Source organism: Garra rufa, chromosome 11, assembly GCF_049309525.1.
Source record: "Garra rufa chromosome 11, GarRuf1.0, whole genome shotgun sequence".
In the NCBI taxonomy this organism is placed as follows: domain Eukaryota; kingdom Metazoa; phylum Chordata; class Actinopteri; order Cypriniformes; family Cyprinidae; genus Garra; species Garra rufa.
This window is the reverse complement of record NC_133371.1, coordinates 47,111,026-47,124,520: the sequence shown is the minus strand read 5'-3', so window position 1 is coordinate 47,124,520 and position 13,495 is coordinate 47,111,026. Positions and strand designations below refer to the sequence as shown.

Here is a 13,495-nt window from a genome sequence, read left to right as displayed (position 1 = left end):
TTCACATGTAGCGTCTTTTGCGCGATCAAGTTCGTTATTTCAAATGTAGATGCGCGTCTTGCGCGCGCATAATGGAAGCGACGCGCACGCGGTGCGACGCGCTCGTTTTTTCCGCTTTATCAGCTTCCTCACGTTTTTCCGTTACATTGAAACCTCAGCAGAAACAGCTCATCATTGTGGTCCAAGGATATTCTGAACTTTATGATTTGTCAAGCCTCCATTATTTTGACGCTAATAGAAGCAACAATGCATGATACGCATATAGGCTTGGAGCTAGAGCGCAGCTGATGGTTGCTTAGAAACGGCAGACGCTTCCGGAGAGCAAGCGCCCGAGCGCTTTGTTGACAAGAAAGCATCGCGCCTAGCGTTTCCACGCGTTTTTAGGCGCGACATGTGAACGGCCCCTCATCCAAACGGAAAAATAATATCACGGAAGGAATTGTTAAGTCTATTCGTGTCTCAGCCGCGTAGCTGAGCTCTAATGTTCAGCCTCGCTCTGCGCAAGCTGCGCAGAGCGGGTGAAATGATAGTGTCTGACAGTTATACTTATAACATATGACAAAAATAATTTTCTAAATTATGTTGCACATTCCTCAAAAGTTCTTGTGATATCACTAGTTGACAACATAGTAGCCTACTGTTTTCAGAAATCACAGGCTATGATATTGCGCAGGTGCACGTGATGCACCGCTGTCAGAGACGACAGACTCGTGTGTCAAGACTCATTTCAGTGAAAAATAATTAGGTCAAAAACGATTAATTATACTGCAAAAAGCCTATACGTTTTTTATGTTTATTTATAATTAATTTAGGCAGACAACAAGGCTACCAAGTACTGAGCACAGTACTTATCTAATTAATGTAATGTACGTTTTTTTTCTCTCCACAACGTAATTTTTAGTCGATTTTTAGTCGAAAGTTTCTGGACTTCAGTCAACCAAGATTTTCTTTGGTTGATTACAGCCCTAGTTTTAGCTGAGACCGGTTTCCCAGACCTTTTATTGGATTAATTTCATGTCATGAAGCAGATATGGGATTTTGAAAAAAAACACGTAATTTAGTCTGGAGGTAACAGGAAGTGTATTCTGTATCATGTGACCACAGGACCGGCCTCTCGCTCTGTGGATATGCTGAAGGAGATGATTAAGTCTGGCATGAACATCGCTCGCATGAACTTCTCTCACGGCTCACACGAGGTACATACTTCATTATTTACACACTTTCTTGCTCTCGTTACTCTTTTCTCTCAGTCTAATCCTCTTCTATTCATATCTAGTTATGAATTTGACCGATGCATGTCATCCTCTAACAAAACAAACATAACATAAGTCACTCAAACTAGCTCACAGCTTTAGGTTTGTAGGCTGAAAGAAGAGTTAAAGTATTCAACCAGGTTCAAAGGCCACCGAGAGAGAGCGAGCGTAACCTAATCTACATTGAGGCTGTTATAAATAGTTTATCTGTTCCCTCCCAATGAAGAGTTTATCGTCTGTCTACGGCATAAAGGGTGAGGTTTTATCACACACTAATGGTTCATAAAAGAGTCGCTGGGTATGAGCTAAGCCTCGTGATCATGGTGAACGTCATTTTCAGTTCTGAAAGTGAGCTGCAGTTGGACAATTCAGCTCAGATTTCTGACTGATAGACAGAAGTGTGTCATGAATAGAATTCATTCTTTGTATTTGTACAAGTGGAAGCAATCTGATCCAGTTCTGGGCTGTTTGGAGCTTAACATGTTTGGAGCAAAAGGTTCATTTAGGGCAAAATCATTCAATCGCCCTTCCAAAACCTGAAGATGAATGGGTAAAAGGATTACTCCACTTCCAAAATAAAAAAATAAAAATTTCCTGATAATGTACGCCCATGTCATCCCAGATGCTCATGTCTGTCTGTCTTCAGTCGCAAAGAAATTGTTTTTGAGAAAAACATTCCAGGATTTTTCTCCATATAGTGGACTTTAATGGTGCTCGAAGGATTGAAGGTTATAAATGCAGTTTAAATGCAGCGTCAAAGGGCTCTAAATGATCTCTAAGAAATAAGGGTCTTATCTAGTGAAACAGTTGGTTATTTTCTACAAAAAGAGAAAAAAAGACAATTTATTTACATTTTAACCTCAAATGCTCGCTCTGCGATGTGAATGTGCACTCAAGACAATAAAGGTATGTTGGAAAAACTCATCTCATTTTCTCCTCCAACTTCAAGATCGCCCTACACCGCTGCGGAAGAACCAACCTAGTGTTTATAAATTTAAAGTGCAAAGATCAAAAGTCCTTTACAAAAAAGAGGTAAAACTACAAAAGCGCATCACAGAGCTAGACAAGATGAGTATTTGTGATTAAAAAGTTTTTTTGTTTGTTTTTTTGAGGAAATGGTCGATCGTTTCATTAGATAACACCTTTATTTCTTGGCTGGAGAACAATGCTAGAATCTTCTGCTCAAAAACTATTTATTTGTGACTGAATAACGAAATAATGAAAGACATGAATATCTTGGATGACATGGGGGTGAGTAAATTATCAGGAAATATTGATTCTGGAAGTGCAATCCTTAAAGGATAACTATTGCCAAAATGCAACCTGGGCTGTTTTTTTCTTTTTACTGTAAACGAGACAAACATAGATCTAAAAGCATAATTATGACAAACGAGCCGTTTTTTAAGATTGACCGTGATTTCGTTTTGTGGCCGGTGAATGGGAGTACTAGGGGCAGAAATTTGAGCGCATCAAAATCGATATTTTTACAACACTAAGAAGGCTCGACACACCATGAAACAGAGTTTACTAAAAAGAAAGGTTTTGAACAACTCACTTTCACTGTTTGAGGTTCCGTTCGCGGCCATCTCGCCAGTCAAGAAGTGTCGATCTCCGAATGCGAATGAATGGACTCCATAGGACGAAATATTAGGCTTGTATGAGGCTCTTTTTACAACTAGAAGGTTAATATTGTTTTTCACTTGCGACAAAACAACGAATTAGCCGTGCATTTATATGGAAATATGCTTTAGGAGCTATCCATCCTCGCATTCGGAGATCGACACCTCTTGACTGCTGGAGTTCATGTGTAGAGACCCAGGCGATACTTCGAGCAAAGTTTCATGTCGTGTCGAGCCTTCTTAGTGTTGTAAAAATATCGATTTTGATGCGCTCAAAGTTATGCCCCTAGCTCTCCCATTCACTGACCACAAAACAAAATCATGGTCAATCTCAAAAACGGCTCATTTGTCGTAATTATGCTTTTAGATACAAGTTTGTCTCGTTTTCAGTATTAAAAAAACAGCCCAGGTTGCATTTTGGCAAAACTTTAAAACAAAAAATGTTTATGAGCACACCAGAAAAGAAAGTCAACATTTAACAGCTACCGTTATCAATTTATCATTTTGTATGTTTATTCAAACCTGAAAACTTACCGTGATATACCTCTGCTGATCGAGGACTTTGGGTTAAACAAATTCTGCTGTATAGCCCAAACGTTTCACACTCCTAAACAAACACGGGACTGTTGGTTGCTCAACAGAATGACCTTGACTGTGTGTGTAGAGTTTGAGCTGTCAGTGCACACAAGCTACTGAAACGAAAGCAGCTGGATTGTGATTAGTACTACAGCTGTTGGACAGCACTAACGTCATGAATCAAAGGTACTCACATAACCAGGTTTATTACAGCAGACTTCTACTGCATGGTCAGTAGATCAAACTCTAGCAGATGGACTTTGTGTCCTGTCATATCACACACTCCATGCACGTAAGTGTCTGCTCATTTGTGCACGAGTCTAAGTGTTGAGTGGAAGAGAGTAACCCAGTTTCGATAGTCTAGACACACACCTTGAGCGTTGCTAAGTTGCAAGCGATAAAGCCTGGCCACAGAGGGAATAAGAATGATGTAACCTGTGCAGTCAGATAACAGTCGTACTGCCATGAGACTTTCAAGTGCACTTAACACTGTTACATCAGGAAATTATAGTGTTTCCTTGTTTTATTAATCTCTGATTTCTTTCTTTCCAGTATCATGGTGAAACTATTAAAAATGTACGTGAAGCTTGTGCCAGCTTCGAGCCGGGCAGCATTCAGTACAGGCCAGTGGGTATCGCTCTGGACACTAAGGGACCGGAAATCCGAACCGGACTCATTAAAGGGGTAAGTGTACTCTTTCGGTTGCTGGTCCAAGATTAGTGTTTAGTGCTGAATTACCTGTTGTTAGTGCAAAGATTAATAGTGATGGATGTGCAGCACCCTAGTTCTACAGATCATTTTCTTTGGCAATTTGTTTTAATAGTGCAAGTATGCATCTGTCTGTTTGTTCCAGAGCGGCACAGCTGAGGTCGAGCTGAAGAAGGGAAATAAGATCAAAGTGACCTTAGACGATTCGTTCATGGAGAACTGTGATGAGGAAACACTCTGGCTGGACTACAAGAACATCACCAAGGTGGTCGAAGTGGGCAGCAAAGTCTATATTGATGATGGACTCATTTCTCTCCAGGTCCTGGAGATCGGTGAGTGACGGATTTGCCACTGTGATAAAAATTAATTGGGTTTCTGCAGGTCTTAAAAACATTTCAGTCTTAATGTGCACTTCAGCAGATTACTAGTTTAGATTAATAGTTACAGCATTAATTGTGTGCTTTTTTGTAACGTTTTCCAGTTCAAACATAAACATCCCTAAATTAAGATTATAAATTAAATGAACTTTTTGTTCATTTTTCTCATCCAAATATTTAGGGGTTCAAATGCAGAATGCTGAAACCCTGTTGTAATTGTTGGAATGGTCACAGATCAGTGATCTCCATGTAAAACTGATCGTGCAGATCAAAGCGTAAGTTGTAGAGACTTAAAACTTGGAGGGATGGTAGTACTCACACGCCTGGACAGTCACAAAGACTCGCCCCAATCGGCCTGATGGGGGCGCTACAGCGATCGAAAGTACGAAATCGCTCATAACATCTAACGGTGTGTTCACACGGGGCGTAAGCGTTAACGCTTAACGGAAGGCGTGGCTGACGTTTATGGTCATAGCAGCGTCGGCCAATGAAATGCTGCTCTTGAACAGAATGAACGTGATTGGCTGCCGCCTGGCCACTGTATTTGCATAGAGCGATCTGATTGGCTGACGCGGCGCTTCACTGGCGTTGCTCGCGGAAGAAGTTGAAAATTTCTCAACTTCTGCCGCGAGCAACGCGAGTGAAGCGCCGCCGACGGATCCACAATTCCTTTCGGCAAAGCTTGACGTCACCCATTCAAAGTCAATGGGAAACGTTGACGCTTGCGCCCCGTGTGAACACACCGTAAAGCGTTAGTCACAGACTCAAGTGTTTTAGATTTCAGTCAGCTTGGGGAAAATTTTTAGGTATTTTAGTTTTTTTGCAGCACCTACTTTTGCGAACTAATCCTAAATTTTACCCATTTCCATATTCACCTCTTTCTCAGGCTCTGATTATCTGATTTGTGAAATTGAGAACGGAGGAAGTCTGGGTAGTAAGAAGGGTGTCAATCTGCCGGGCGCTGCAGTCGACCTGCCCGCCGTGTCGGAGAAAGACATCCAGGACCTGCAGTTCGGTGTGGAGATGGGAGTCGACATGATCTTTGCCTCCTTCATCCGCAAGGCAGCTGATGTGCATGAGGTGCGTAAGGTGCTGGGAGAGAAGGGCAAGAACATCAAGATCATCAGCAAGCTGGAGAACCACGAGGGTGTGCGCAGGTGAGTGGATCCTCCAGCTGAACAAAATATGGAGTATTAGAAGTGTAAAAATGATTTGGATTTGAATGCATCTTTTTTTTTTTTATTCAACAGGTTTGATGAGATCATGGAGGCCAGTGATGGCATCATGGTTGCCCGTGGGGATCTTGGTATTGAAATCCCAACAGAAAAGGTGTTCTTGGCCCAGAAGATGATGATTGGTCGCTGCAACAAAGCAGGAAAACCAATCATCTGTGCCACACAGGTCAGCAAAGCTACAGTTTAGTTGCTTTAATGAAAGCTTTCTTGTAAAGACGTTTTCTTGTAATCTCAAGTGCACTCAAGTCTTGTGTGTTTGTAGATGTTGGAGAGCATGATCAAGAAGCCTCGCCCCACACGTGCCGAGGGCAGCGATGTGGCCAACGCCGTTCTGGATGGTGCTGACTGCATCATGTTGAGCGGAGAGACCGCAAAGGGAGACTATCCTCTGGAGGCCGTACGCACCCAGCACATGGTACGAGCGCCCCCTACTGGCACATAAATTAACACTGTTAAGACGGCTAATGTTCTAGTACCTGACTCCTATTTTCACTCATAACTTACTCATCTTAAAAAATCCTAAAGGAATTTCCAAAGAAATTTTACGGGTTAAATACAAGTTCTTAAGGATGGAAAGCATCTGTAAAAAGTAAAATAATTTGTATGTGGGTCAAAGACATAAAAGGGTTTACAGCATAAAACAATACCCCCCAAAAAATGTTTTCTGTTTAATTTAATTGCATTTTTTTGTTTTTCTAAAAACAAAAAATAAATATCTTACATTTTTCCCTAAGTTTACAACAAAAATGTATGACATTAAACGATGAGTTACTTTATCCTCAAATACTAATTAGTTGTAATTTGACGACAATCTGCTATCCTAGGTTTTGCCCATTTGTCAGTATTTTTTTTACTTATTTAAAACACAAAGAACACAAACTCCCTTATTGTTTTGTATATTCTAATATGTAGAAATCAGAATAAGCATGTTGTTTGAATTTTTACATAAATATTGTAATGCTGAATGACAATTATTTAAACCAAATTTAGACATTTTTTATTTACCAAAAACTTCTTGAAACCTTAAAAGACATTTTACTTGCATTTAATGTGCTTTCTATGGGCATAAAATCACTTTTGTAAATTTATTTTGATGTGGACATCTTAACGTCTTTGACCCATGTCCAGTAATACACTAATAATTCTAATTCTTTCCAAATTATATAATCAGCATATTTGTTAATGTTAAATTTTAAAATTAACATGAATTTGAAAGTATTTTTATAGAACCTAAATATTTGTCTGTGCAATGCAGATGTCATTAATTTACTAACTGTACATTTGAGTAGTCACCTATAAATAATGCAATCTGAAATATTAGTTGTAATTTGTAACATTTATATCATTAGGTTTAAATTAGTTATTATTGCTTTGTCTTTTGGACCCTATTTTATCTTTTATGTTTAACCCGTAATATTTCTTTAATGCCACAGCATCCTTCATGACTTTCATTTTCTCATACGCATGTGTTTTGCCTTCACTAGCTGATTTTGTTTGTCTGAGTTGTGTCAGGGTCAGTTACAGCCTTCGCTAAAACTCACGGCCCATTTTAACATTTTATCCGTCTTAAATGGAAGACATTGTTTTTTCTGTCTGCCAGTTGTTAAACCTATCCACATGCTCTGCATCGCAAACTCAAAACACGCCAACACATTCACAATCACATGTTACTTAGACACTCCAGAAGTTGGAAATATTCACCAGCAGATTAAATCCCTTGGCTTTTACAAACACAATTTCTTGAAGCTAGTTTGTTCATTCTGGGTGAGCTCAAAGCTTTCTGAAAACCAGCATGCTCGATGTCTTATTTCCTGTCTCAATGTGCTCAACTTTCCTTCCTTATTTACTCCTTCTGAACTTTTTACTTGCTTTTGCATGATAACAGTTAACCTTGATATCATCACAATTCACTTACACTTTACTGGTCACGGTTTTGTTTATGTCCATATTTGAATTAATTTCATTGATTTAAAGGAGAAGTTCAGTTCCAGAACAAAAATGTACAGATAATTTACTCACCCCCTTGTCATCCAAGATGTTCATGTCTTTCTGTTTTTTGAGGCAAACATTTCAGGATTTCTCTCCATATAGTGGACTTCTATGGTGCCCCCGAATTCGAACTTCCAAAATGCAGTTTAAATCCAGCTTCAAAGGGCTCTAAGTGATCCCAGCTGAGGAAGAAGGGTCTTTTCTAGCAAAAAGATCAATTATTTTCTTTAAAAAAAAAAATTACAATTTATATACTTTTTAACCTCAAATGCTTCTCTGCTCTAGCTCTGAGTGAACTGTGTATTCTGGTTCAATACAGTTAGGGTATGTCTAAAAACTCCCATCTCATCTTCTCCAACTTAAATCATCCTACATCGCTCCAGAAGTACCAACCCAGTTTTTATAAAAAGTGAACATGCAAAGATCAAACGCCACTTACAAAAAAGGTAAAACAGATGTGGGATGATTTTGAAGCTGAAGAAAAAAAAAGGTAGTTTTTAGACACATCCTACCTATCTTGAACCAGAAAACAGAGCTAGAAAAGACGAGCATTAAAGGTTAAAAATATATATTTTTTTCTTTTTTTTTCTTTTTTTGAAAATAACCAATCGTTTTGCTAGATAAGACACTTCTTCCTTGCCTGGGATCATTTAGAGCCCTTTGAAGCTGCATTTTGTAAGTTCAAACTCAAAGGGGGCACCATAGAAGTCCACTATATGGAGAGAAATCCTAAAATGTTTTCCTCATAAAACAGTTTCTTTACGACTGAAGAACGAAAGATATGAACATTTTGGATGACTACAGTTTTGTTCTGGAATTGAACTTTTCTTTTAAGGGTGGTTGGTTAGTTGTAATTAATATTAATTTGCATTAATAATTTACTGTGAGAGTCTGGATGTGTTTTAATATTCATTTTTGTTGTTGTTTTTCTACTAACCATTTCCTCTGAATTAACACCTTCACTAATTTCCTCTTTCCTTTCCTTTCGTTTTTGTTTTTCCTTTGTTTTCTTTTTCTTCTTACTCTTGATTCTCACTCATCACCTCCTTCACTCCTTCTTGTCCCATTTATGTGTGTATCTTTCCTCTCTGTCTCTCTATCTCTGCTGTGTTCCTCCTGTTGTATCACGTGCCGGCTGCATCAGATCGCTCGCGAAGCAGAAGCGGCCATGTTCCACCGGCAGGTGTTTGAGGACCTGCGTCGCTGTTTGCCCCACTCCACCGATCCCGCAGAGGCCATCGCCATTGGCGCAGTGGAGGCATCCTTTAAAATCCTGGCCTCTGCATTTATAGTCCTCACTGGGTCCGGAAGGTAGGCAGGCGGCTTGAAAACGATGTGGAAAACCAGATCCATCACAGATCACAGTCAGGAAGTAGGAAGAGCAGGGACAGAAGAGGGCTGGAAGAGAGAGAGAAATGAGAGCGACACATGGCACCATGGATGTTTACCTGTAGTCCTTAAAAAGAATCATCCATTATAATTTAAAATTGCAATTTAATTCAAAAATCATAGTAAGTTTTAGAATTATTTAACGTATTATTGAATTATATACTTACCCCCTTGTCATCCAAGATGTTCAGGTCTTTCTTTCTGTAGTCGTAAAGAAATTGTTTTTTGAGGGAAACATTTCAGGATTTCTCTCCATATAGTGGACTTCTATGGTGCCTGCAAGTGAACTTCCAAAATGCAGCTTCAAAGGGCTCAAAACGATCCCAGCTGAGGAAGAAGGGTCTTATCTAGCGAAACGATCGGTTATTTTTGGGGATGCACTGAAATGAAAATTCTTGGCTGAGGCTGAAGCTAAACAAAATTACACACTGGGCCAAAGCCTAAAATTAAATTAAATAGCCACTATTCAAAGGGGGGGAAAAAAACAATTACAAAACAACAATTTAAAACATTCTAACATTCTAGTAGACATTATAGCCAACCAACAAAGCACAGTTTAGCTTAAAACTAATACATTAGTAAAATAATATTCTGTGGCCATTTTTAAGACCCCCTTTTTGAATCAGGCATGTGTTTTTAATGTAGAAACAAATGTAGCATTGCTGAGCAAAGTAGAATGTTAGAATAAAAGTAATAATATAGCTGTTGTAATGATTATTATTATTTTTGTCTATTTTATTTTGCAGAGCAACAGTAAAATTACAATACTAACATTTATGAATGTTGACTTGTTTTGGTGGAAACCCGCAAGAAGACCTCAGTACTACTTTTTGATTGATGATTCTCATCTTTGGACTGTGAACCCTGGCTAAGAAACTGGTGCAGTTCTCTTCTCATGGAAGACATGCTTGGAATGATTTTTGAGTCCTTCTCGGACAGTTTTAAATGCTTCCACACTGCAGACATGTTTGCTGCATTAGTGTGCACCTCTATTTGATCGTGTCATGTCATTGTTTGCTATAATTTATTCAGCCTTTTTGCTTAAACGGCCGAACACCAAAAGAGCTCTTTTTGCTATTTTTGGCCGAATAGTTTTGGTTGTAGAACATTCGGTGCATTCCTAGTTATTTTCTTAAAGAATTTACAATTTATATACTTTTTAACCTCAAATGCTCTTCTTGTCTAGCTCTATATGTGACCCTGGACCACAAAACCAGTCTTAAGTCGCTGGGGTATATTTGTAGCAATAGCCAAAAATACATTGCATGGGTCAAAATTTTAGATTTTTCTTTTATGTCAAAAATCATTAAGAAATTAAGTAAAGTTCATGTTCCATGAAGATTTTTTGTAAAATTCCTACTGTAAACATATCAAAATGTAAATTTTGTTTTGTAATATGCATTATTAAGAACCTAATTTGGACAACTTTAAAGGTGATTTTCTCAGTCTTTAATTTTTTTGCATCCTCAGATTTCTGATTTCAAATAGCTGTATCTCGGCCAAATATTGTCCTATCCTAACAAACCATACATCAATGGAAAGCTTATTTATTGAGCATATTGAGCATTTCATATGATGTATAAATCTCAGTTTTGTCAAATTTAACCTTATGACTGGTTTTGTGGTCCAGGGTCACATATGTACTCTGTATATTCCAGTTCAAGACATTTAGGGAATGTCAAAAAACTCCCATTGTATTTCTTCTCCAACTTCCAAATCACCCTACATTACTGTTTTACCTTTTTTTGTAAAGTGCATTTGATGATCTTTGCACATTCACTTTAACACTTGGTTGGTACTTCTGCAGCGATGTAGGACGATTTTGAAGTTGGAGGAGAAAATGAAATGGGAGTTTGTCGACATACCCTAACTGTATTGACTCGGAATACACAGAGTACACCCAGAGCTAGACAAGATGAGCATATGAGGTTAAAAAGTGAATAAATTGTCAGCTTTTTTCATTGTTTCAATAGATAAGACCCTAATTCTTTGGCTGGGATCGTTTTGATCCCTTTGAAGCTGCATTTAAACTGCATTTTGGAAGTTCAAACTCACGGACACCATAGAAGTCCACTATATGGAGAGAAATCCTGAAATGTTTTTCTTAAAAAAAAAAAAAAATTCTTTACGACTGAAGAAAGAAAGACATGTACATTTTAAATGACAAGGTAAATGTAAATTATCTGTTGATTTTTCTAAAGCTTTCGAAAACAGTACAGGACTGGTGTAAGCGTTCGGGTACATGTGTCTCTTTCTATATTTTTTTTCTCTGTTTGAGTGATTGATGGAATGATTGTGTGTAACCCCTCCCTTCCCCCTTCCCACTGGCCGATGCTGTCAGATTGCCCGTGAGGCAGAGGCAGCCATGTTCCACAGGCAGCTGTTTGAGGAGCTGCGGCGCTCCACCATTCTGACCCGCGACCCGTCAGATGCCGTAGCTGTGGGCGCGGTCGAGTCCTCTTTCAAATGCTGCGCCAGCGCCATTATTGTGCTCACCAAGACTGGCAGGTAAGAGGGGATGGGTCTGAAGTGAGAGTTCAGCTTGGTGCAGGTAAGAAAAAAGGCCAGTAGGATTTTTAAGTGCTATTGTTTCTGCTCACCAGGGCTGCTTTTATTTAAAAAAAAAAAAAAAAAATACAGTAAAAATGCAAAATATTATTACAATAAAATAGCTGTTTTCCATGTGAATATATATTAAAATTAGGGCCGGGACTCGATTAAAAAATTTAATCTAATTAATTAGAGGCTTTGTAATTAATCGAAATTAATCGCATTTTAATCGCATGTAAATATTTGACCTGAGAACAGTGAGAATTAAGATTTTTACATGGATTTTTAGTATACCATTGAATAATGACTGAATACATAAGCTTAAGCAACAAAATATTGTTTATTTTTGTTCAACCAAGTCCAACAGACCAGTGCAATATTGCCATTAAGTGTAGCAAGAGGCACGTTCTTTAACGAGTCTTTCATGCCGAGAACTCTGCTCTTGTGTTTGCTTAATTATGCATTTAAACGTTAATGACCAAACCTATCATTATAAATGTTGCTGCACATGGAATATAACGCGGATAACATTTAAAAAATAGTTTTTATCAGGTTACACACTGATTATTTATCACTCAAACCCCTTTCTCTACCTGTCCGTTGGTCGTGCATATCCTCCATGTTTGTAGTTTTTTAACACTTTTTATGCGTGTTTGTAGTTCTAATCGAATCCTTGTTCACGGTGCAGTGTGTTGCGGGCAATATTAGCAGTTAAGAGTGTGCATTGATCGTTAAGTAGTAGACCATCCGGGAATCTTTGGAATACTTTTTAAACATACTACGATTTGGGACATACTCTACTATTTAGGACGGACGCAGCTTCTTTGGTATAAGTTCTTTGGCTTGTCTGAACGCTAGTTTGTGCTCCAGTATAATCGGTCCGCCGAATCTCATCCAGTGAGAAACGTTCCGCGGTGCAAAACTTAGTGCGATTAAAATGCGTTAAATTAACGCGTTATTTTTGTGTAATTAATTAATCTAAATTAACGCGTTAAAGTCCCGGCCCTAATTAAAATGTAATTTATTTTTGTGATCAAGTTGAATTTTCAGCGACATTACTTCAGTCTCCAGTGTCACATGATCCTTCAGAAATCATTCTAATATGTGACCTTGGGCCACAAAACCAGTCATAAGTGTCCATTTTTCTCAATAACTAGCTTTCCATTGATGTATGGTTTGTGAGGAGGACAATATTTGGCCGAGATACAACTATTTGAATATCTGGAATCTGAGGGTGCAAAAAAATCTAAATATTGAGAGAATCGCCTGTAATTTGTCTTAGCAATGCATATTACTAATCAAAAAGTAAGTTTTTATATATTTATGGTAGGAAATTTACAAAATATTTTCATGGAACATGATCTTTACTTAATATCCTAATGATTTATTTATCATTTAGACCCATACATTGTATTTTTGGCTATTGCTACAAATATACCCGTGCTACTTAAAGGTCCCATATTGTCAAAATCAAAATTTCCCGGCTTTTTTCATGATAACTGAGGTCTAGGGGCTATGTAACTACCATATAAGTTTCAAAGCAGTCAATCCACAGTAAAATGCACACAGCCTGCTTAAAGGAACACTCCACTTTTTTTGGAAATGGGCTCATTCTCCAACTCCCCCCGAAAATGACCAACGAGTTTCCATATTTGTTGTATTTAAAACTTGACTCTTCTGTAGTTACATCGTGTACTAAGACCGGTGGAAATGCAAAGCTTCAAGTTTCTAGGCTCATAAGATTAGGAACTACATAAGATTAGGGTGAGTTGGAGAATGAGCCTATTTCCAAAAAAAGT

The 13,495-nt window shown here is 38.3% G+C and overlaps 1 protein-coding gene across 3 annotated transcripts in view; it reads left to right on the top strand.

The window, feature by feature from the left end:
* The window catches only part of pkma (pyruvate kinase M1/2a), a 31,951-nt gene that overhangs the window by 11,627 nt on the left and 6,829 nt on the right, over positions 1-13,495 (top strand). For 2 of the 3 annotated variants that reach the window (XM_073850982.1, XM_073850984.1), the window contains exons 3-9: positions 1,105-1,196; positions 4,001-4,132; positions 4,302-4,488; positions 5,420-5,690; positions 5,784-5,934; positions 6,031-6,183; positions 8,902-9,068. In XM_073850982.1, coding sequence (XP_073707083.1) covers positions 1,105-1,196; positions 4,001-4,132; positions 4,302-4,488; positions 5,420-5,690; positions 5,784-5,934; positions 6,031-6,183; positions 8,902-9,068 — 1,153 coding nt within the window. Of the gene's footprint in view, positions 1-1,104; positions 1,197-4,000; positions 4,133-4,301; positions 4,489-5,419; positions 5,691-5,783; positions 5,935-6,030; positions 6,184-8,901; positions 9,069-11,487; positions 11,655-13,495 lie in introns of all 3 variants that reach the window. The other variant, XM_073850983.1, reaches the window with a different exon arrangement.